Source organism: Pyrgilauda ruficollis, unplaced genomic scaffold (assembly GCF_017590135.1).
Source record: "Pyrgilauda ruficollis isolate IOZ18807 unplaced genomic scaffold, ASM1759013v1 scaffold210, whole genome shotgun sequence".
Taxonomy (NCBI): Eukaryota; Metazoa; Chordata; class Aves; order Passeriformes; family Passeridae; genus Pyrgilauda; species Pyrgilauda ruficollis.
In genome coordinates, this window is record NW_024520319.1 from 291569 (window position 1) to 316898 (window position 25330).

Here is a 25330-nt window from a genome sequence, read left to right on the forward strand (position 1 = left end):
CGAAAGCATTTTTCCTTTCACCATCAGTTTTCAATATGACAGGAGAGCAAAACACAACAAGCAGGGATCAAGCAAAGACTCTGTCAGGTCTGAGCAATGAAGCTCAAGAGCAGCTGCTGCTGCAATTTTTCTCCTTGGTTTTCCACGAAAATGCAAATAATCATTGAAATGCTAAATGTGGGAATTTGGAAAGACAGTGGGTAAATCCTTCCAAAAGGACACAGATGAGGCTTCAACCTCTTTTCCCAACCAACAAAGACAAAGAAGGGAAAGCTCATCCCTGCAGGAAAAATCCAGCCAGAAATGAGGATTGAGGTGGAGCATTTCTCAGGGACAAACTCCAAAATGACATTGCTTGGAGGAAAGCTTAGAACAACCCATCAGGACTTGTGGAAGGCAGCACTGGAGGGAGGTGGGGATGGAAAAAGGAGTGTTGTGATGGTGTGGGTGATACTGAAGCACATCTGTGTCATCCCATGACTTGGTCGTGCTCCTCTCCGTATTTTTAGAAACACAGAGGGATAAATAACAGGCATTAAGAAGGAGCTGCCATCGGTGTTGTAGTAACTCCCAGGCCAGAGGAAAAAGTCTTTTCTAAGTAATCCAGGTACATCATCTTTCAAGAGAAACAGATTGCTTATTTAGCCCAGGTGCTGCAAGGTCTGTGCTGGCAGCCCAAACCACCATGTCTGCAATACACATATATACACATATATACATATACGTACATATATACATATATATATATACACATACATACATATATATATATGTATATCCAGGTATTTTTTGATCACATACTTTTCTTACCCTTCACTGAAACTGCTGTTGGGTGGGGTGCCAGTCTGACCCAGCGCCCCAAATCCCCGTGCCACCCCTACGCTCCATCAGTAGTGGTATCTTTGCTGCACCCCATCTTCCTGCAGCCCCTCCCTGGTGACCTCCCCTTCCCGGGGAGTTCCCCATCTCCCGGCACCCGCTCCCTAGTGCATCCCACCTCCCTGCACCCCTTTCCCGGTGCTCCCCATCTCCCTTGTCCCGTCCCTGGCTGTCCCCCCTTAGGGGTCCCCCCGCGCCCCCTCTTTCCACTCCCAGCCCCGCCCACCCATGGCCCCGCCCCCTCTCGGACCCTCCCATCCTTGGCCCCGCCCCGCGGCGCCCCCGCCGAGGAGTTTCCCTGCCCTCGGGCCCGAACGAGGCCCCGCCCACCGGCCAATCTCCTTTCCGGGCCGCCCACCCGCTCGGCGCCGATTGGCTGCGCGAGCCCCGGGGCTGGCCGGAGAAGCGCAGTGATTGGTCAGCGGTGCCGGCTGGCCCCGCCCCTGGCGCTGGGGGCCGCGGGGAGGGGAGGGGGCGCGGGGGGCGCGGAGCCCCCGCCGGGAGCGGCACCGGCACCGACCGAGCGGGCAGCCAGCGCCTCTTCTCCCGTTCTGCCTCGGCTCCCTTCTCTTCCCGCCCCCCTCAAGGTCAGCCGAGGGAGAGGCGCTCGGGGGGCTTCCCGCATGCCGGTCGGTGCGGGGCTGGCAGAGGGAGGGGGCAAAGCTGGCCGGGCTCTGTTCGCTCCCTTTTCCCTGGTGGCTTTGCCAGGAAAAGAGGGGACTGGCAGCACACGGCTTTCCTGTGTGTCTCAGCGCGGAAAAAAACCTGTAAAGGCAGCAGGTTGCGTCTTGGAGCTCGAAAGATTTGCTAAAAATACCGGGAGGGTTTTTTTTCCCCTATTTTTTCTTTTTAAACTAAGGGAACAGTGTGTAACCGTGGGTTATCCTTCTGGCTTTTGCCACAATGTGTTTTAGTGCTGCCTCTAAAGGAGCTTCTGTCGGAGGTGTGCACCTGTCGCTCCCTTGTTTTGCTCCGAACAAGTAACCGCGGAACTCCGGGGAGCCGCCGGAACCGGGGATTCATCGGGCGGCGGAGCGGGCTCTGAGCTCCGCTGGAGCAGCGGATCCATCGCTGTGCTCCTTCGGGTTGAGTTGTTTGTGCCGGGTAGCTCCGGGCTGCCGCTGGTTCCTCCGGCCCTGTCGGTGTGTTTTGGCAGCCGGGGGATGCCCCGGGTTCCGTCCGTATCGGGTGTCTCCGTCCCGGCGGTCCCGCATTCGCAGCGCGCTCCTTCCCACGTGTGAAGTGTGACTGCGGGGTTAATCCCGGCACCTGCTCAGGTGTGGAATGGCCTTTCCAGCGTCCCTAATTAATATTTGAGCTGTCTACTTTCGCGGTGTGGCTCTGGGAAATAATTTGTATTTATCTAAATTTAAATTGACCTTTGCGATTGATTTAACGGAGACTCGGATTCGGGCTTGGTTTCACTCCTTGGGCTAAGCAGACCAGTAAATGTGTGAAAAAATTATAAAAAAAAACCATTAAAAAGCCGTGAATCTCCTGTGCTTGCCCAGGATACCGAGCAGACGTGACTGAGGTGTGGGCATGTTAAAATCCTGCTGTCAGAGCTGTCTCCTTCAGGAGCTTGGGGAAGGAGGAGGATTTTGCTCGTGTCCTGGGGACTGATGATTAGAAAGCCCTCCTGGCTTTAGTTGGGCTGTGCTGTTTGATTCTTGGCAGCCTGGCTGTGGTGTTGCAGTCATTAGTTTTTGGGGTTTTTTCAACAGGGAGGCTGTGCGCAGGTCGGTTGGGTTGAATCCCTGAGAACCAAGAGTCGGGATCCAGGATCCTGGCAGTTCCTTCTGGCAGCATCTGTGATGTGCCTGTTTATCCCCCCACAGCAGAGATGAGTTATCCTTTCCCTCACACTGCACTTGAGAAACTCTGCAGACCACTGAGAGAGAGCAGCTGAATTCTGGAATAAATGATCTGTGAGGAGAAATTTAAGGAACTGGAGCTCTTCATAATAAAGAGGAAATTGAAAGGAAGTGTTGCTGCAAAGGGGAAGCAGAAAACCAGACCAATCCTTGTCAGGTGGGAGAAGGAATGGGCTTAGAATGTGAGCTGAGTGGTTTGGTTAGGTGCTGGCAGACTTTACTGCCAGTAAGAGCAGTGGAATGCTGAATTATTTCCTGGGAAGGCTGTTCAGTCTTTGTTATCAGAGGTGGTTAGGACAGGTTAGGCTCACATCAATCAGTTATGGCTGATGAAGAATTGATCCTGCTGTGATGGGCCTGGGATGTACAAGCTTCCTGACACCATAGATTAAATTAGGAGAGATGTAGGAAGAATTTCTATAATATGGGTGTAATTAATAGAGTGGTTACGTCAGGTGTGTCTGTGCAGTGTTGTTTTTGGTACTATCAATTCTACTTGGGTACTTCTCAGGATGGCTGGTTTCTCACAGAGGTGATAAATTAAATGGGCTTTCTTTGAAACAGGGTGGAAATGCTAAATGGTCTTATGGATGAGTTCTTTCAAAAGCAATATAAATAATGCTGGAAGAAACTGCACCAGTAGACCAGATTACTGTGAGAGGACAGAGCTGTAAAACAAATAAAAAAACTCCTCCAGATGGGTGAAGTACAAAGGAGGAGGTTTTGATAACACCAAATGGGAGAGAGGGCAAGGAGGTGAACAAATACTTGGATTATGAGGGAACAGTTGGGAGTACATCAATACTGGGGGACACAGGGCTTGAGTGAAGCATTCAGAGCTTGCTTGAGAGTTCTGAAACCTGGGGGAGCTGGGAAAGCTCAGTGGGCTCAGCATGGAGATGTTCCCACAGGGACAATCCTGTAGGGAGAGTACCACGAGTCTGTCCCCAACAGGGTCACAAGGGGTGAGAGATCTGGGGAGGGGGATGCAAGAAACTTGAATGAGGAGTTTGTTCACTGATCTTGGAGTAGGGATAAGCAAGAAGGAGGAATTTTTTACTGATATTTGTAGATTTCCCCTCTGAGTGTGGTGGTGGTGTGCATTTCAGGATGGCTGGGCAGGGTGAGGAGGCCTGACCATGGAGCAAGTGGGGCTTGGGCATTGGAAGAGTGTGACAGAGCTGAATAAATGAACTTGGAGCACAAGTATCAGAGGCTGCATCTCTTTCCAGTCTCCCTGTTTGGCTACACACACGTGAGGGTGGAGGAAGCCAAGTTCCCAAATGTGTTTGCAGTGGAGAAGGTGCTGGAGTGGGCCGTGATGCGTGGGAGGCCACACGCCCTGTTGGGCAGCTTGTCCTCTGAGGGGCCTGGACAGAGGATTCAAGTGGGGCTTTTCCTCAAAGGAAACTTCCTAAGGGAACAAGGGAAGGCCTTGTCTGTCTCCTGCTTGTCCCAGGTGCTGTGGAAGTTGAGGGTCAGCTTCCCAAGGGCTGAGGTGTAGTGGGGCTGGGAAGCAGGCCTGGAAAAGCTTCACAAGGAAGCAAGCTATAGATGGTTTTCAGTGATGTGGAGGTAGACAAAATACTTAAATGAAGCACTCTGCTTTTGTGTGTTGAACAGCTAATCCTCGTGGCTTTGTTCCTGCAGAGATTAGAGGCTCCTGTTCCTGCATTTCCTGGTGCCTGTGGCCAGGGGTTGAGTTATGTTGGATTGGAATGTAATCAGCTGGTGCAAAAATACCTATAGAAAATCAAGGGCTTGGCTGTGCGTGGCATTCCTGTGTTAGTTCATTTTAGCAGCTCTGGGCAAATCAGGAATATTGACTCCTAGTGCCTTCTTCTAAGCCTAAGAAGGAAAAACTGAACCCATCTGAGCTGCAGTCAGGTTTTGAGAAGGTATTGGACAACCTGCAGGTTTTCTTTCTGCTCCTGATGAGAACCAGGGTAACCTGCGCTGATCCATCCTCCAAGCCAGGTAGGATTTTTGGTGCAGGTGGCCCAGGTCTGAGGATGTAGTGGAGACTGTATCCTGCAAAGATCTTGCTCTTGTGCCAAGAAGAGATGGGATAAGCCCCACGAGGAGGATGCAGGGGACATCCTGCTGCAGCTGTCCTTTAGTCACCATAGATACAATGTGTATTTAGTGGGTTTTTTTCCTCTGCAGCATTGACTTCCAGAGAAGCTGTAGCTCAGTAGTGTGGTCATAATTTCCTGTGGGACCACCTCAAGTCCTGAGGGCAAGACATGAGGAGCCTTTGCTTCTTTTTTGCCAGGGTCAGGATTAAATGTGTGAGATGGTAATTCTTGTTTGGACTCAGATGTTTGTTAGTTCTTATCTATGCTACAGTCTCACAAACCCTGGGTTCTGCAGCACTTTAACACATACTGCTGATTGTGGTTTTCCAAGGAATGATTAAAAATCCATGCTAAAGGGGATGACCAGCAAATATTTTTGAATGTATGAAAGTGGCTAAAATCAGGGAACACACTGTCAGGGCTCTCTATGTGAAAGAGGAGCACAGTACAAGGACTAGATGTTGGTTTAGGGTTTTTTGACAGTTATTTGGTGGTGTTACCATTTTTTTTATTATTTATCATATTTTTATTATGGAACACACTTTCAGGGCTCTCTGTGTGAAAGAAGAGCACAATACAAGGACTAGATGTTGGTTTGGGGTTTTTTGACAGTTATTTGGTGGTGTTACCATTTTTTAAAATTATTTATAATTTTTTTTATTTATTATGGGCATAATCAAGACTTTGAATCGAGGGTCTGTGATGGGAAAGGAAGTTACAGTCATGATCAAGTTGATGTTCTCACTAATAAAAAAATTTTAGAGCATTTCTTTTTCCACAAGGGGAGTGTTTCTCATCTGTGCTCAGACAGGAGGGATACAGTTCTCCTGACCAGAGCCAAGTCTTAGAAGAAGGAAAGAAGTTGTTCTTTTTCTAAAGCTGTTTTAAGACTCATCTTAAAGAGGAAACTTCCTGTGAGGTTAGGCTCCTCCCAGTCTGGAGAGTGAAACATAACTTTTATGACTTAATTTCTGATTTGTGCTATGAGTCACTAGTTTGCCATTCTATAAAATAACATTGAGCTGACTCAAATATGCAATTTAAATTATTCACCTGATTGTAGGTCTGTGGAAATATATTGTTTTAGATTTGGGTGGCTCGATTTTTAAAAAAAAAAACTATTATTCATTTATTGCAGTGTCAGTTGGCGGTCAGCCACTCCTCCTAAAATCTCTCCTGCTGCTTTCTACTTCTGTGGCTTCTGGTAGGATGAGTAACTGTACTGAAAAACTTGAAATTTGTTGAAACTAGATGAAGCTGTGTTCCTTGTGCTTACCATGGGGGCACACTTCTTATTTCTGAAGTGCTCTTGAGACCACCTGTGTTATTGCTGCTGGGGATTTCATCATATTTTCACTTTCCCAGGGCAAACTACAGCAATCAGGCTTTAAGGGCTACTTTGTCCTTGAGTATTTAATGCAGAAAATGAAACGACCCGTGCTTCTGCTGTTAAAGATTCTGCAGAGGGTTTTCTCCCTGTTATTAAGGTCTCAAATGGTCATCAAAATGAGATGTCATCTTAATGAAGATGAAAATAAGCAGCACTTGAATGTGATGTGGAATTAGTTTCCAGCAGGACGAGCCTGTGGGGTATGGCTTTTGTCTCATGTAAAACACAGAGCATGTCCACTATCTTTTTCTGCATTCTTGGCAGCTCTTAAGGAATTAGGAAATGTAGAGCTCATTTCAGCAATTTGCTTTTGTTGGCTTCCCCAGGAGGAAAGGACTGCCATGCAATGTGGAAACTCTCAATCTTTGACACTCCCTGCCGGAATAATTAAACTTGAATTGCACTCAGATATCTAACTTGTGAAGGATCTACAAGGCAGCAACCACCATAAAAACCAGCTCTGGGTGATTGTCAGTCTTGTCTTAAACCCTTGTTTCCTTCTGCCCGAACTGACTCCTGGTGGTGCTGAGCTCTTCTGGGTTTGCAGCTGAAACCTGCAGAAGGAGCAGCCAAAGGATGTTTGCTGGCCGGGGTGCAGATTGTGAGATGGAATCAGAGTAGGAAGGAAATTAGTTCTGACAGATTGTTGTAAGAGGAAATAGTTTTTCATTCCACTTCAACCATTCTTTAAAAATACATCCTCATAATTTAGCCTCATCATTTTTCTTAGATGTTTGGACTTAAGTGAGAATGAGTTTTCTGCCTGGCAAAGCAACTCCAAAAATGACAATTTTAAGTACTACTCTGACAAATGAAGATATTAAGAGAAAATGGGCTGCCCAAGATAGCACAAGAGTGATGTGGGATTTTTTTTTCAGCTTGAGTGTTAAGAAATAAAATATCTGGGGTCTGGATGATGGTTTTTCTATCCAAATTTTCCTGCATGAATACTGTTCTGTCGTTATTCATGCTTGCCTCTGAGAAGAATTTGATATCCCACGTCCTGCTTGTGTTTTCTGCTTCTAGACAAAACTCACACACTGTGAATGTGCAGTGCAGCAGCGACCTTTTAATAGTCATTTAAATTAATTGGAAGCCTGTCCCAAACATCACAAAGATTCCTGGTGGGGGGAGATGGGAGGGAGAGCTGGCAGCAAAAGTTATTTTCTCCCCAAAATAACAGCGAGCTGAAAAACTGCAGAGATTTCCCAGGGGGAGAAAAATGTGATTCCTTTTTTGGAATGAAAATGCCCTGATTTACCGTGTGACTTGGGAAATCCTCTTGGCTTCCTGCAGAGGGGGAAAAGGGTGAGTTGAAGGTTTGGTGGGAGCCTGGCAGGTTTGTGATGCACGAGGGCTCCCGTGGGAGCCTCCTGCTTGCTGCAAGGCTATTCCTGTTACCCAGGGACTTTGACAACAGAAATTTCATTGTCTAAATATTGAGTAGATTGGATAATTGCACTCTTCAGCGCTGTGTGGTTTCTCCTGAGTTTGGGGGTGTTGTGTTTAAGTGGAGAGTGGGATCCTTCCCTTGGATTTTGGTGTAAGGGACTCAAGGGATCCAAACCCCGTGTCTCTGTTAAGAGAGAAGAGTTGTTTCACGAGCACTGTATATTGCTAGTAATGAAACCAGCTCCAGACACTCCCTTCTGCAGGAAGGGAACAGATTAAAAATTGTTCCCTGCTCAAGATGAGCTGTCCTTGTGTTTCATGAGCTGCCTAGAAAACCTCTGAGGCTGGCTTTTGTTCAGACTGTGGTCAGTGCCCTGCATCGCACGGGAGGACTGGTGTTGTTTTTGAGCCTGGAAACCTGCAAGGGAGGGAAAGCACCGCAAGTGCTGAGACATCCGTTCCTCCTTGCTGGGCTGGGTGATGTGACTCTCATTGCTAAGTAACCAGAAATGATGCTCCAAAACAGAGCTTTGGCCCGAAGCCAAAAACACGGATTTCTCTGACCACAGAGTTGAAAAGTGCGAAGATGGATTTTATTTTAAGGATAATTTTGTCCAAAGACAAAGACTGTGACTCAGATTCACACATGTTCTCGTGGAAAACAAATCATGGTTTGGAATCAGCCACTCACTCGTGTGTGTGGGAGCGAGCATTTCCATATTTCCTCTTGGCATTTAGTGCTCAAGAGAGTAATTTTAAACAAATAGTTTCACAAAGTACCTCGTTATTGAGCAGGGCAGGATATGACACCACACAGATACGGTTTTTTGAGCTGGCAAGGAAGTCAGGATTTTGAGAAGAGCACTGATACTATACACTTGTGAAATGAATTGTTTTGTAAATAACATTTTTAACAGATTTTTTTGGGTTTTTTTTCATCTTTCCCCAAAGGTGGGTTGTTTCTGGTGACTGTCCCTGCACACCATTCAGTTTTCCTCTGCACAGCAGCTTCTTTGCTTGTGCTGGACGGTGTTTTTTTCCATTTGCAGTCAGTGGTACACGCATGGCATCCTCTGCAGGATGCCCTCCTCTCCCTCTGCATGCACGCCGGTAACACACAGCTCCAGTTCGTGTGCAGCACCCAGGGCTCTGCATCTGGGGCAGGGAATTCGGTGGAGCTGCTGCTTTCATGACCTACTTCTTCCTGCAAGTAAAAAACTGCTCCTGGTGGCTCAGGAGAGAGATTTGGGCTTTTAATCAGACTCCAGTTTGGTGCAGTGGTCCTCCTCGAGGTTGTTCCCTGAATTATTCCAGTTTCAGTGGAAAGCAAGCACAGGAGCACCTACGCCTAGAGCACTGTGGCTTTGGGGATTTAAAGCAGCAAGCACTGTGTGTTCCTGGGGAACTGTTTGTTGTTGTGGTCAGTCAGATGTCATTTATTTCTTCATTTGTCCTTTTGTAGAAGGGTAGGTGTGTAACTGACTCATCCTCAACACTGTAACTCCAATTTTTCCTTCAGTTTAGGACATTTGGCAGCACTCAAAGCCGAATCGCTGTGATTAGCCTGACATTTTATATAACAGAGCGCACCAAAGAGGGCTGTTTGTTCTTGGAATTACAATGTCAAAGCACCACAGTAGTTTTCAGGGCAGTCTTTACATAATTTGTGTGGATTTCCACCCAGATGGAATTGCAGGAATACCCTGATATTCCCTGGGTATCCGTGCACAGGTTGCAGGCACAGCCAGAGCTCTGCTCACCTCCTGCAGGAGCTGAGGATGCTCCAGACAGGATTCTGACTCACAAACACTTCCAAGCTTCCTTACAGCCTTGGGAATGTGGAGATACGTGGCCTGAAAGCTGAATTCCTGCCCTAGCTATGCCATCCCACTGAGGACCTGGAGACCCCACTGGCTGGGTGTCAAGTCCATGTTTTCTCAATTTCCTTGGCTAAAGACTTAAGCCATCCCTTACCTCCTTTCCACTGAACACCCCCCAAAACCCCTCCTCTGACTGTTTTCTGGTAATGTATTTTAATGTGTTCCAGCTCTGTTACTCTGCCTCCTCCAAGCTTTTCTAAAGAAAACTAATAAAAAAATAATAGTAAAGATTTCAGCCTTCCATTGTCATGCTTTTCGTTTTTATAATACCAACTAGCATCCCAAGAGTTGTTTTTAGATTAGGCTAATTTAGTTCTCAAGTGTATTTCCCTTTTTTTTGCCATTTGTGAGCACGGGATAGTTTAAAATGTGTATTATTTTGGCCATGATTTGCCTTGGAAAAAGCATTCTCTGGAACACTTTAATACAGTTATTTAATAGCTGTAAATAACAGAGCTGCTAGAGAACAGCTTGGCTGACCACTGGCAGTAATATGCATGAAACTTATTTAATCCTAAGTGATTAAACTTGAATTTTATGGGTTGTGTTTACAGCCACAGTTCTCCAGCTCTGATTTCATCTCTGTGCTGCTTGAACCTTAATATTAATTTTCAGTCCTGATGATCACTGACTTATGTGAGGCTTTTCCCATGGCCAGATCTACCTCAGTCTGGTTTCTGAAGAAACAGAACAGTCAAAATAGAAGGAAATACTTTTTTTGTTTATTTGAGTTTTCTGATTGTTTGTTTTGTTTTTGGTTTTTTTTGTTGTTGCTGCTCTTATTGTATTTTCCTTCTGCTGCTCTGGTGTTTTGCTGAGTCCCCCAACTTCTTCTCTTGGCTGTTTGAAATGCATGAAGAGCTCGTAAATAAACATGAGAGAAATCCATGCAACTTCTTAGTAGAGAAATTTTGATTTATTACATATTACCTGAGTGCAAAACCCTTCCAGCTCTTGCTGTGAGAAATACCTGCCTATTTCCTTGTAGGTCTGAAGAGCATCACCCAGGTTGAAAGGACGTTGTGAGTATAATAACTTCATGTTTTTGCAATCAGTTAATGAAGTTCAAGTTGTGTGATATTCAAAGTGAACTGGGTAATTTGCTGATCCATGTGAATAAATCCCACTGACTCCCTGGGAAGGTGGATATTTCCTAAAATCAAGGGACAGCTGCGGGCAGACAATCAAAAATAGCGGAGGTGGGAAGAAGGCAGATGAAAAATAGGATGCACTTGAGCTGTTGCCATCTATCACTATTATTGTAATAAGTACAGGAATTTGAAGGGGCATGAAAGCATTTCAGTGACTTCTCCTGGATTCCTGATTTATATTCTGGGAATTTTGGTGCAAAGATGCTGTTCATGCTCATCCCTTGGTCTTTCTGATGCTGTTGCTGCAAGGTTACTTTCCCCTCCTTGTTTAATAGTGTACCCATAATGATAAATACAGTTTTTTTCCCTGTGCAAGGCTTTTATCTTGCAATAATTAATATTAATGCATATATAAATTGGATTGTATATAACATATATCTATTAATATATATTGGATTATATTATGTGAACCAGTAATAGTTGGGGCTTTTTCCCCTCATCCTTCCTGTGAGAACAAGACTACCAAGTCATTTTGAGGATATTAATTGCACTTTTTCACAAGAGACTGAAGGAGCACAACCTTAATAAGAAGTCTTAACCCTTAACAGTGACAATTGCTGTTTGCAGCTTTAATTGTGATGTGACTTTTCCAGGTAGATAATCTTATAGGAGAAGAATAACCAGGCTCTGACCAGACACTTTGCTCATTTCTGCCCACAGCTCTGATCAGCCATTAATTTTCTTTCCCTCTCCTCAGTAATTAGTGTGCAGCTATGAAGCTCAGAGGTTGAACACAGTATATTAACCCTTGTCTCCAGGAGAGAGGAGATGGGAATGTTGGCCTCCTGTGAGAGTGCAAATCACCTCCTTTTTGTTGAGCTGCTGTTCTTAAACTATTTCCTTTATAGAAAAGCTTTTAAGTAATATTCAGGTAGGATTTAAACAATAAAGTTGAATAAAATGTGTGCCCCTTCGCTGCTGAAGCTGCTTGTTTCTTTTTTTTCTCTTAGTAGGGCTAAGGACCAGTAGCCAGCAAGATTAATTTTATGTGGTGTGCTGATTTAGCACTCCAGAGCCTCCAGTGAGAAATAACTTTCTCCCTGTCCTCCCCCTTTTCTTCTGTCTTCACCAAGTTTAGTTCCTAAGGCACAAACCCAAGCAGGCTATTTGGAAGTGTAAAATGTCTGCTTCAGCCAGCATGAGCCATTAATCCCTCTCTGCATGGTTTTACATTTCTACAAACGAATTTTTTGATCAATAGTTAGCAAAAAAATAGTAAGAGAATCCAGGTGAAATAACAAAAATTAAACAACCGTGTTTGAGAGCATAGTTGGTTGAATCATCTCCTTCAGACCTTTGCCTGGTGATTAGTTTTGGACCAAATTGTTGCTTCCACTCTTTAATTCCTTCACTCCCACTGAGAGGTTTTGGGGGAACCTCAGACTTCTGGGAGCAGTTTTCACTCACAATAGGTTGCAACTGATTTTTAAAAGACAGCTTTGAAGAGATCTGATTTCCAGACAAACATCTGCTCTTTACTGTGCTTGTGTTAAGATTATCCTAGTTTAGAAAAATAATCTGGAATTAGTGTCAGTGAGACAGCAATCTGGCAGAGTGCAGGTTTAAATGGATACTGCTAACAAATCCCAGGCAGTGAACTGAGCAGAGCTTCAGCCTCAAAATACTTCCAGCTTTCTTGTAGTTTTCTAAGTTCTTTATGTTTTGCTGATTATTTCACAGTCAAGACAGTGAAAAATGACTTGCATCTTTTGAGTTTTAGGGCCACCATGAATTTTTTTTACCCTCTCTTGGTTTCCTCGAATGTTTTTTTTTTTTTTTTTTTTTTAATTTTTTTTACCCTCTCTTTGTTTCCTCGAATGTTTTTTGTTTTTGGCAAAGAGCTGCTTGGCCAGACATCCATCACAAAACCGAGAACGCTGGACCACACAGAACCTCACTGATGTTGCAGTTGCAGGGTTTACATCTCTTTGCTGCGGGGAAAGTTCATATTTGGCTTGGAGGATGGCAAAAGCTGGTGTTTCCATGTCCCCCAGCCAGTCCAGGCGTGCAGCAGGAGCAGCTGGTGGCTCTCCAGGAGGGCCACCATGGATTGGGATGCTGCAGGGTGGCCCCGGGGTAGCTCCGTGGTTCCTGCTGGCAGAGGGACCTCAGAAGAAGGAATTTTTGCAGTTCCTGTGCAAGCAGATGATTTGCCTTTATGAATCCTTCCTTGCCTGGATGGAGAAGAACTTTTCCGGGAAGGCTGAGGCGGCTGTGGGGATTCTCTCAGGTTTTTTGTGAGTAAATATTTAGTTTCTAAGAACCGCTGCCCTTTGAGCAGTGATTGTGAGTCCCTTCCAAAGCAAAGGGCTGTTTGGACCTCTTGGAGGACCTGTGGCCTCTGACATTAAATTTGCCATTTGGAAACTCTCTTTGGGATTGCAGAGTAGTTCCTGTTGCAAGTGTGAGCTGTGAAGAAGGAAGTTTAGCTGGTGAGCATCCCTCAGATGGACACTGGGCTGAGTGGGAACTGGGTGTCTTAATGCAGCTTATGTGGCTTCCTGGGGGATAAGTAGGAATGGATTGTGATTTAATGCCACTAAATGGGGGAAAAAATGTAATTAGTGTTACGTTTACTCTATGTAGATATATAACACTTAATCTACAACTGTGTTTTCAGAGCAGTTTTCCTTCAACTGATAATACCAGCCATAAAAATTCCACTTCTGCAGCATGGCCATAAAAAATAATGACCTGTTCCAATGTTCTATTGCGTTCCTGAGCTTTAGGAAGTGTCTCTGAGGGGTCAAACCTGCACTTGGGGCTGTGCTTTGGAGCAGCAGGGTTAGAGCTTGACTCGTATGTGAGGGGTGGTTGCTGCTGCAGAAAAGGAGGCAATTTGTGTGTGCTTGAGGAAAGAGCAGAGCTTGAAGGGCAGAGCTGCTGACTGCCTGGGGAAGCTGTCCCTCTCTGCCAGCACCTCAAAGGAGGGGAGTTTGTCCCTTCTGCTATTGTGTGCCTCTTCTACCACTGCACTACTTAACTGGGCACTTTCTCTGTGTGCTGTCTAGAAAAGATTTATTTACCAAGTTTTGCTGTTTTAATCCAGAAATGTGAGGCTGGAGATTGAACGAATTAACAGTTTTGCTAATGTATCACTGAATCCCAGAATGGTCTGGGCTGGAAGGTGTCGGATTATGCCCTTTTCTGACCCAGAGATGGGCAACTGAGAGGTGTTTTAAAAACTTTTACTCCATTTTCAGTTTAATGTGAAGGGTGAGGCAATGCAGATGTTACAATTCACACCATCACAATCAGAAGCCAATTATTTCCTAATTACATTCTAAGTGTTTCTTGGCCTATCAGCTTTAGCCACACCATGCTGTAGATGCCTTAAAGCCAACATCTAAAACTGCCCCTCGTGGCTCCTACTACAATGCATCTTTCATAGCTCTATTTCTCCAAAGTATCCAGTCTTTTTTACAAGGCCATCCTTTGAAACTTCCACTTCTCTCTCCACAATACCTGTCCTGTTCCATGGCATGTCTAAGTCAGCATTTCTTATCTCAAGGTTTGCATACAGATGCACACACGATGTAAACCTTCTGTCAGGCTTTGAGAATTCTCTACAAATCCATTTCCCTCACTGACCTTAAAACCCATCCCAGTCCATCCCCGTTTATGGGCTGGATCCCACCATCCCAGGCTGCTCCAAGCCTTGTCCAGCCTGGCCTTGGGCACTGCCAGGGATCCAGGGGCAGCCACAGCTGCTCTGGGCACCCTGTGCCAGCCCTGCCCACCCTGCCAGGGAACAATTCCTCCCCAGAATCCCATCTAAATCTCCCCTCTGTTGGTTTGAAGCCACTCCCCCTTGTGCTTTTACTCCATGCATTGTAGAAAGTCAATCTCCCTCTTTTTTAGAATCCCCTTTTAAGTGGAAGGAACTCCAGGTTTCCCTGGAGCTTTTTCTTCTCCAGGCTGAACATCCCCGCCTCTCCCAGCCTGTAGCAGGGGACTTGATATTAAAAATAATTCACAAGGGGGAGCACAGTGGGGATTTTTGTGTTGCCTCAGCAGCTTTGCTCAGTGCCCAGGTGACAGTGGGTGACAGCCCCACCCTAGTGGGCTTGAAGGGATCATTCCCACCTGGAATGGGGAGCAGCTGGGTGTGGAGCACTGCAATGAGGAGCAGCTGCAGCAGGGCCCAGGTGAGGGTGGTGAGCAGAGTGCCAAGGCTGGGAGAGCATCCCCCTCTCTGCTGGTGCTGCCTCAGTTCTCTCTTTTCCTCAGCCTGCAGCGTGTGGTGAGTGATGCCTCTTATTTCTGCCTGGAGAGTTCTGGGGCTGCAATTGGCTTTCCAAGTTACTTGATGTGTTGTGTTGTAATTATCTGGCATTTCAAGTTTTCCATCTTCACGTGTTGGGCCAGAGCTTGGGATGTGTGTTATGAATTCTCAGCAGCTGGGGGAGTTAAACTTGTTGTAGAGAGAGAATTCACCACTTGCCGCCAGGACAGACCGGGGGGCAGTGAGCTTTTGCCTTCCAAGCCTTGTTTTCTTCTCCAGCCTCTCCCCACACCTCACAGGGAGCACCTAAAAAAGTTGAGAACTATCTCAGGATTGGTTTTGGTGCCTCTTATCCTTGTGTATACTTTAGTTACTTAAATATAACTTTTCTTATGTTTATACTTTAGTCGTAAGTCCATGAAAAAGTCTCAATTGAGGAGGAAAATTGGGAAGTTTTACAACCAGCTTGGTGTCTTGGTTATATGAGTACTTAGATCAGAATGAGCCTTTTATATTGGTAGGGTAAGGGATAAAGAAATGCTTTTTTAAGTATGCAAGTGGTTGGATAAAGTAAATAATGGTGAAGGCACACAAATATTTGTCTGCTGCTTGGATTGTGTGTGCTAGGGCACTGGATACAGTGATAAAAAATTTCTCCTTTTTGTGTATAAAGTCAGTTTTATTCTTGGTTTTCAAGCTAACAAAGAGGTCAATATTAAAATTCTGCTGTCACCTTTTCAAGGAAATAATGTGGGCAGGATTATCTGGCTTTTCCTAGAGACAGAAGGCTAAACAGTTGCCACCAGCAGCTGTTTTGTGTAAGGCTTTCTTAAAAATGTCAAGTTGCTTTTCTCATGACAAAATTGGACTAAACCTGAAGTTATATGTGTCTTGGTTTTTTCATGCTAGTCTGTGTGGGGTCTTAAAAGTACTTACCAACCAGGAGTAGGGCTGCTGCAGCAGGAATATTTATCAGCAAAACTATGAAAATCCAGGTCCTTTGTCAGCTTGTCTTACACTGAATGTCAATTTTGCGTAGAAAGAGTTAATTAATTTGCATGAAGTTTTAATCACCTGAGCAAGAACTGCTGAGGAGCCCTCCCTGTTGTTGTTGGAGTAGCAAAGTTGCCTGTTTGAACAACACTAAAATTGGTAAAAAACTTATTTTCAAGATAAAAAAAAAAAACTTTGAAAACTTCTTTTCAAAATAAATATGTATGGATTTCTTGGAAGTTTCTGTGCAATGCCAGCAAAAATCTTGGGTTTAGTGTCTGAGTGACCCTCTGGGACTGGGTGTTACTTCAGGTGTACATTGGTGGTTTAATTAGCTGTAATTACTGGAGATATTCTCTCTTCAAAACGAGCTCATGGAATAGGTTTCCTTTTCCTCCTTTTGCCAGGCAGGGTGTGGAAGCTGAGCCTGAGCATGGGACACAGCTCCTGGATGATTTTGGTGGCACTGTGGCCATGTGAGAGTTGGGGTGAATGAAAAAAATGAAATTCACACTCAGATGATTCAAGGTTTAAAAGGCCCTGGGATAAATCCAAGTACCAGCGGGTGGTATTGTGGTTTGAAAAGTTACCATGGCTGAGTCCTTAGCTGAAATTAGGACTTTCAGCTGGGGCTAATCATCTTCTGATGGGCAAAGAAGAGGTTAACTACTCCCAGCTGGTGGGTTCAAGCGATGCTTAGGGCTGGGTGCTGCTGATTTGCTTTTGCTTGCCCTTGTGTTGGTGTCTGAGCACATCCCTGTGGGTTTCTGCATTGGCGACTTCCAGGTTGAAGAATTAGCTCATCTTGAAGGAAGTTAAGATCTTTTGATTTGTCCTTATCGTGGCTTAGTCAGTGTTCAGGCTGGAAGGAGGTCAAATTTTGCAAGTTTTCCTTATGGCTGTTAATCAGCAGTAAACCTGAACAGTTGTTGGGAATGACTGGGTGGTTTTTTGTTGGAACGAGTCCTTGCAGCTTGGCAGCTTGCACCTATTTGGAGGATGCCACCTCAGGTTGCTTAAGGCCTTGTAAATCTTTATTTGTCTTGAAGTGTCTGAGTTCTGGGGCTGGATGCTTCTAGTCCCAGGTAATTGCAATTTGGAATTGGGCAGTGCTGTTCTTTTCACACTTTAATTAAAATCCTGCCTGACTAATGAGTTGTTCACTGCTTGCCTCCCACCCCTGCCATGTTACTTGTTCTTTGCTGGCATCTTTCTGTTCCTCTCTTCCCTGTTTTATCATCCTGATCTTCACCCTGATGTCTGCCAGCATGAAAATAAAAACCTGGAAGTCTTGGGTAGTAAAGACTTCAGCTCCTGGGGAGGTTTTGCGAGGTGTTGAATATCATAATTGGTTCAAGTTTCAGTGTCCATGGCAAGGAACTTCTGGGACTCTTTCTATAACATGCAAAAGGGAAAAAGGAAATACTTGTTCTTAAAGCTCCATCAAAGGTGTGAGCTGGGAATGTGGTTGGAGAATAACTTGAAAAATTGCACCAGAATCCAAAAGGGTTTTGACTACATTGGATGTGTCCTCCTGTTAACTGGGAAGTGTGACTGAAAAATAACATGGGATAAAATAGATGGGATTTGTTCAGAAAGCAGATATAATCTGCATTTGTTTAAGGTTAGCAATGACTGATACATTTTTGAGTAGTAACAGAAAAGGCAGTATGAATGACTATGGTTGAGATGGGAGTTTATAGGTTTTTCATTATCTGCTGATAAGGGAAATTGTTGTGGCATTTCTGAATGAGGTCGATATGGAGAGCAGTTCATTTCATCATAGGCCTCTGGCTTTCTGCATGAGGGATTTTAAGTGTACAGGAAAATTCTTAAGTCTAATAATTCACATTCATCTTGCTGGGGAACTGGCTGGATATTTGCCCACGTGAAAGCTTTTATTTAAAGTGTTCCTTTTGTAGGCATTTAGACAGATTCAGGGGAGTTATCATCATAATTGTCCCTCTTCAGGCTGTACCAGTGCCTTAGATGGCTGTTAAGCTTCGAACACTGAAAGGAGCTGATGGTCTGCTCTTCTGAAGGACTGTCAAAACACCACATTCTTTTTTCAATTCAGGCGACCCGGTAGGAGAAAGTAATTGGGAGTTTTTCCTGGCAAGGAGTGTTTGAGCAGAAAATCATCTTGGGTTACAGCACCCTGGCTTTTACCAGTCAAGCTATTCACCTTCCTCTTGTTTGACCTGGCAGGTGATGGCATCCTGCAATTTTTTCAGTGACAAATAATGTAATGGCAAATAAATTCAGCTTTCCTGGCTTAGCACTGACTCCTCCTTTCCCCCCTGTGCCTCCAGCCCAGAATGCAGTTTCATTCTCCATGGTGAGACTGTTTTGTTGGATTATCTCACAGTCAGCCAGAGCCAGTTTGGCAAGATGTTCGTTCTTGGGGTGGGTTTGTCTTTCCTCTTTTGAAGATACTCCGTTTACTGAAGGCTGAGCAGGTGGTAATGAGGGAGTTTTTATAGCTCCATGGCTTCTGCTGGAGGCTATAAACAGCAAGAGCAGGAGGATGGATTTACATTCATGGCTTTATTGGATGAGTGTTTGTCTGCTGCTTGTAGAACCTCTGAGTACTATGACAATTAATCGTTCCTGCACCCTCCTTTGCTGCTGGGACATCCCTGACTTGCTTTTCCAGGGAGCGTGCTGAGGAATTTGTTGGCAGCCTGAAATTGTGGGCTGGGCCTGTGTTTATGTACCAGCTGTACATTTTGGATAACTGGCAGTCCCTTGCTCAGTTCTGTGCCACTGTGGCTGAGCAGAAAAGCATTTGTGCACCCACTTCAGCCTGTGGAACCTTTCACAGACCCTTCAGTGGGACCCCCTGACCTCTCTAGCCAGTCCAAGGGTGAGGGGTGGAATTCATGGAGGAAGCCTTCCATGGCTTGTCCTGTTCCTGCAAGAAATACTCTCAAGTATCTGATGGAATTAATGCTTTTCCCTTGCCTGAGGTGGATTTATTCCAGGCTCGTGGGCTGCCCTGGTTGAGCAGGGACTTGGCTGATACTCTGTAGCAGGTCAAGTATCTGGGACAAGTTCTGTTCAGTGAAATTGTTCTGAATAATTCTTAAAAAACCAGAAAAACCCCATCATGCTTTACAGAATCATCTGTTCCCTGCCTTGCTTTTGCGGTAGATTTTGGCAGCGGGGGGAATATGAACGTGTGAGTTGGGATTTAAAGGAATGTTCTTGGTTCCAGCCTGCAGCTGTGCCTGGTGTTTCACTGGGCTTTGACATTACAGGTGCACAGTGGTGTTCTTCTTCCTTACTCTGTTTTGGCACAAGTAACACGACATCTGTATTTTGAATGGGTAACACACAGTTTACAAACATGAGAGGGTTTCTTTCTTTGCTGCTATCTTTCCTTCCTGAGGTGTTTCAGGCTGGAGTCCCTGATGGGGTGGGATAAGTGCGGATAAGGAATGTTGCCTTTTTCAGCTGTGACTCGGTTTTGCTTTGTTCAGGTCAAAGTGAGCACCTTGCTCAGTCTGACAGACATGTAGCAGGGGAAAAAAATCCCAAAACACTCAAACCCTCAGCACAGACTGTATCAGACCTGTTCACAATGGGAGCAAAACTTGTGTGATTTTTCGGGTGACAAACACAGATCACATGCTGATCTCTGGAGAGGGGAATGTTTTACCAGGAAGCAGATGGAGTGGTTTTTTATGAGTGCACTTAGTTCCTTTAGGCTCCTCCAAGTTCATTTCCTCCAAAGGCTAAACCAGGGAGAACTTTATCCATATCTTCATAAGCTGAGAATCAGTTTGGCATTGGTGTGTGAACTGTGTTTATCACCTGAAAAACCACACAACTTTAATGTTAAATGCACACGTAAACCTGGCAGCGTGCTCTGGAGAACAGATTCCAGATTTATAAAGCTGATTGAACCAAGCTCACCTGCTCTAGACTTTGATTTCAATGCCCAGTTTGTTTGCAGGTAAACATGTGGAGGAAGGTGATGGCAAATATTTGTGGCTGTGCACTTGTTAGGACTGCACCAGTCAACTATTCCTTGGGATTTTGAGGTCTGTAGATCCTTGCTGATCCTGGGCAGGGTGTTTATACCTGCAAGGCATTGTCTGGGTTTGTTTGGTTTTGTTTTTCTTTTTCCTGCCCCTGGAAACATGTATAAGTGTAGGTGTAATAGAAAGGGATTTCTTAGTAGTTTTTAAAAGAAGATCAGGATTAGACATCTATAATAAAAGTCTGTATACTAGCAGTGATCTCAGGTGAGCCTGGGCCTCTCCTTGGGGCTATTGGCTGGGATGGGAAGGGCAGGGCAGGCAGGATGTGTCCAGCCTTAGCCCCCCACAGCCCTAATCTCTTGCAAATTTACCAAAATCAGAGACTTTTATCAATGTGCAGAGAGATTGGCATGTCTGTAAATAGTGTGAGGATGTTCAGACTTGTGTGGGTTGGTTTGGTTTTTTTCAGGTTGGTATTATCTCCTGGTGCTTCCCCCTGTGTTCTTTGAACAGATAGTGTGGGGCTGTAGGTACTGATGATTTGAGAGGAGCTTTTTCCTTGTCTTGGGTTTCCTTCTTTTTGTTGGAGGTTCTGTCAAGGTCTGCCAAAGCTGCATCAGAGGAGTTCCTGAAATACAAGACAGGATCCAAACATACATTCCTCGTGTGATGGGTGTGAGTTTTGGTGCAATTTTATTAATACATGACTGTGATTCCTGGTTTTCAGTGCTGCTGTTCATTCCCCCCCGTTGCCATAATCTTTGGGATAAATCCTGCTTGCAGAAATGTTGTCATTTGGGTCGGGGTTATGGCGTGGCCAGGGCCATCCCTGAACTCTTTGTAAAAAGGCCGAATTTGCAAACTGGGACCAGGGAAGTGTGAGAGGCTGACTCTGTTCAAGTCTGTTGCTCATGACTGCAAAGCCACATGATCTTGGACAGGGAGTTGTATGTGGAATATAAGTTTGGCAGCTTCATGATTTATCAAGATTATTAAGTTGAGGTTGCCCCGTCCCTGGAAGTGTCCAAGGCCAGGCTGGATGGTGCTTGGAGCACCCTGGGATCTCAAGTAACATGGCAGAGGATGGAATGAGATGAGCTTTAAGGTCTGTTCCAACCCACACCATTCCATGATTCTGTCTGGGGGGGACTGAATGGTTTAGAGCTTAGAAAGCCCGTGGAGAATCAGGGGGAGCCTTGCCATGAATGCCCCAGCTGCCTGATGCTCCTGGCTGGGTTATTTACCTGCTTCTTGTCCCCTGTGCTGGTGACACCTGTGCTTTCCCACATCTGTCTGATTTTTACTCCCTCCTCAGAGCTCTCCAGTCCTTTGGCAGTGCTCAGACATCTGAGTGATGTCTTGTGAAGGCTGACCTAGAGCAGAGGCTGGACAGAGCTAAAGAATAAAGTAGGGATTTATTAGGAGGTTTTCACAGATCCACCTTGGGCAGCACAAGAGCCCAGCCAGGGCTGCACCCAAGGTGAACCAAAATGGTCACAAAATGGACAGCTGATCGTGGGGTCTCTCACTTTTATAAGTTCTGCTCCATTTGCATATTGGAGTTCATTGTCCAATTCCAGCTTTAGCCCATGCAGTCCCTTCCTGCTTGTTTTTTCTCTCTTCAACCCACGTTGTTTGTGCTCTTGGGCTGAGATTTGGATCATTTGTCCTTGGTGCCCAGCTAGAGCAGGAATTGTTTTGTCTCCCTGCTCTGTGCACAGAGCTCACCATCTCCTAAAATGAAGCTCAGAACTACACACTAAAGCAGCACAGAATGTGAAAAATATAAAAGCTAAACCCTGAGGCACCATGAGGGTGCTGTGGAGGACTGATAACTGCTGCAGTTACCAGGCTGTTGGAGAGAGGAGCAGAGCTGTCAGGTTGGATGCTTCAGGAAGTGTCCCCAAGAAGCACAGGCTGTGCTGGTGGCCTGGGAGCACTGCAGGATGAGCCAGAGCTTCCCAGTGGCTGCAGCCTAGCTCAGGTTTAGCAGGATTTTGCAGCAGCCAGAAGAGTTGCGTGGGAGAAGTTGGGTTTTTTCTTTTTTTTTTTTTTTTCTTCTTTGCAGCACCTTGGAAGTAGGAAAGCTATTTCAAACATTGTGCTTTATGTGCTTTCCTAGAAATTTGTGTGGACTAAATGGTGAGGCTATGTTTGCCAGCTGCAGAGTGCTTTTTTCTTTTGATGTATGTATTTTATAGCTGCTCTGGGCTGGGGTGGGTGTGTTACTGTGCTGGGGTGATGGGAAGGCTGACTAGAGGAAGAACAGATGTGTGTGGCAGTAAGGAACTGTGCAGGGGTCACACTGAGGCATTTTACACTCTAATGGGAACAGATGGATCCAGACTTGTGAGTAATGGAGTTGTCTCAGAGGCAGAAAAGTTGTTCTGACGTGGTGGTGCTGCACAGTGCCTGAACCACAGCTGCTTCCATCCCTCAGTTTTGTTCCTAGATTATTGACAGAGCAGGCTCCTGGCTGCTTTTTTGCCTTTTGCTGTAGATCAGCTGCTCTCTGGGTTTCTGAGGCAGAAATTCTGGTACTTGTGTTGTCCCTGCCCAGCCTTCCTGCAGCAGCTGTAAATAAAAAGCCTGGCACAACCAAGAACATTGCAGCTGCTTGGAGCCAGGGGGATCCTGTTGGATTAACCTTGTGGATCCCTGCTCCTTGCTTTCCTTCCCTCTGCTGCTCCTAAAAACCTCCTAAGCTGCATGGTCTCCAGGTTTGGGGGAAGCAAGCGTTGGTTTTGGGCATTTTACTGAGACAGGACAAAGCCTTTTGCAGCATGAGTTTGCCATCTGTACAAATATTCTTCTAATAGGCAGAAAAGATTTGTCAGATTTTACTACTGAGCGCTGCTGGAGCTCTCCAATTCAAATTTGGTACCCAGGCAAGGAAGTTTATGCAAAACACCTATGTATTATAGATAATTTTTAAATGCTTAGCATCATTTTCACAGAAAAAAGTCCTGTGGAGAATGGATTTTCTCTGTGAGTCCCTGTGGCTGTAATAATGATGTTACTTTTGGCAAAAGTGACACAATTTAATCCTGCTTAATGCATAGTCTCTGATTTAACAGGTGACAAAGGAACTGTAAATCACATTTCTCATTTCAGTGAGATGGGGAATGTCCACATCTAACTGTTGACAAGTGAAATTAATGATGGCAGTCTTGCTCTGATGTTTGGTGGAGCTTCATGTAGTGTTACACAAAAATATAATGAAATCCAGAAGTTCTCCAGACAGTTCTGAACACAGGGTTTTTTTTGTTACCTCATTTTTCACTTGTGTTCAGAGCCTGTCAGAACATACCTTGAGCTTTCCTTTTTCCTCAGTGTGCTTTCCAGGAGCCCTGTGCTGGCTCCTTGAGTTTCACCACCTCTGGCACAGAGCTCTGAGCCCTTAGGAACATGGGGAATTCTGTCCTGTTTTCCCACCAGGGAAGCACAAGCAGCTACAGTGCACAGCTCTGCAGGCACTTTGTGTGTTCTCCTGGTGCCTGTGCCCATGTTTTCCAGCCAGTTTTCTCCCTAGAAGTTTGGGAAGCACGGCTGCTATGCCATAAGCACACCAGATCTTCTGCTTGCGTCTTCCTAAAAGCTGAAGAGAAATTGAAATATTTGGGCTCCTGTCTAGGGTTTTTCAGCCAGTTTTCTCCCTAGGGGTTTGGGAAGCACGGCTGCTATGCCATAAGCACACCAGATCTTCTGCTTGCATTTTCTTCCTAAAAGCTGAAGAGAAATTGTAATATTGGGGCTGCTGTCTGGGGTTTGTTGCCAGAAGTTTGTTCTCCTTTAGCTCAGCGTGGGATATGTGTGGTTCTCAGCCAGGGAAGGCCTGTCCTGGATGGGAGGCTGTAGGGAAAAGAAAAGATGAGGTGCAGATGAAGGTTTCGTCATGCTGGCAGGGCGCTGCAGCCTGCTGAAGTGATGTAACACCCTGTTCTCACTAATGTCGCTTCTTAGAAATGACACTTTATCTTGCTTCCATTATAAACTCTCAGGAAATGTGTGCTGCAGTCCATTTACCTGGGGGTTGGTGTCCAGCTCTGCAGAACAGCACAAACCCCTCATCCTTGGTCCCTCCTGCCTGCTCTCCAGGCACTGGGAGCGTCCCTGGCTGGGAGCTCTTTTGGCAGGGAGAGCTTGTTCTTGGGAAAACTGCGCGTGTCTAAATAAAAACAAAAGCTCTGCCAAGCTCCTCTGGTATTTCTGGTATGAAACTTTCAAGTTAGGAACACCGAGGCCTCCGTGAATCTTTTGGTTCTGGCCTCCATTCATTCAGCATGTTCTTAGTGATCAGTGTTACAATCGTGCTCTGTATAAAATGATTTGTGTGGTTTGAATCCATATAAGGATCTTGCTGTCAAAACCACAGTATCATCAAAGGCCTCTTTCTGAAGGAGAGCTTCCATATAAATGCTTTTAAGATTATGCAAGTTGCTTATTTTTGAAATATTGGCACCAGAGCTACTTGCTGTGAATTCCTCTTTCTCCTTTACAGGGAGGCCGTCGCTGGTTGTGATTCCAAAAACAAAACAAAAACAACCTCCCCCTCAAATTACTCATTAGAGGCAGCTTGGAAAAATAATCACATCTCCAAATATCTTGGATAGGAAACCTTATCTGAGGCTCCATCTTGAAAAGAAAAATGTTTAGTCTCAGAGTTTGGCTTGGGATTTGCTCTAGAAATGGTATCAATTGTGTGGAATAATGAGACATTGCTGTCATTGGCCACATCTTGTTAATAATAATTCTTGTCAATAAATCTCTTCTAAACAGCATTTATTAAAAAAAAAAGAAGGTCTTTACAGTGGAACAATATTTTTCTAGGAGCAGATGAGTAGGCTCAGTTGAGCTTCACTGGACAGTTAAGAAGGGGACGTTTTGGGTTTTTCACTTACCCCTCCTGCTTTGGGGAGATAAAAGCTGCGGTCGCCCTCTGTTTGTCACATCCCTGGATAAGGACAGATGTTGTTCCTTCCAGAGTCTGCTAGAGATATTTTGAGCTGTTGTGTTTCCTGTTAAAGCTGGAGGAAAGAACAGCTTCAGGTGTCTGGGAGGTCCCATCCAGCCTGGGCTGTGCTCTGGTGCTTGCCTTGTCCTGTCCTTGGTGCTTTGCAGAATTATTTGCATGGAAGAGAACGTTGTGTCACAGTGACCTCAAGTCCTCTTGGGAGCTTGTATTTCTCCAGGCAGTCGGTAGAACTGGAGAACCAATAGATTTGAGACAAAGGAGGAATGAACTTACCCTACCGACAGGGGCTGTGCAGCTGCTGTCACAGCTTCTGGGATGGAGCCACTTGGTGCCAAATGATTGCGTGCTCTCAGCTGGAAAGAAGCTGCCTCATTCCCTCTAGCAGAATATAAAATTAATTTCTTGTGATTGGCTGCTCAGCCCTGCTTGAATATCGTGTTTGGGAGTTTTTTTGAACTGTCAAAAGGGTGAAGTCAAGGCCTGTGATGAGCTGCTCTGCTTCTTAAG

The 25330-nt window shown here is 45.3% G+C and overlaps 1 protein-coding gene across 1 annotated transcript in view; it reads left to right on the forward strand.

Annotated features, from left to right (window-relative positions):
* Positions 1-150: 150 nt before the first annotated feature.
* Positions 151-25330, forward strand: part of MCU (mitochondrial calcium uniporter) — an 81449-nt gene continuing 56269 nt past the window's right edge. The window contains exons 1-2 of the mRNA XM_041468112.1: positions 151-196; positions 1096-1466. Of these exons, the coding sequence (XP_041324046.1) occupies positions 151-196; positions 1096-1466 (417 nt within the window). The remainder of the gene's footprint in view (positions 197-1095; positions 1467-25330) is intronic.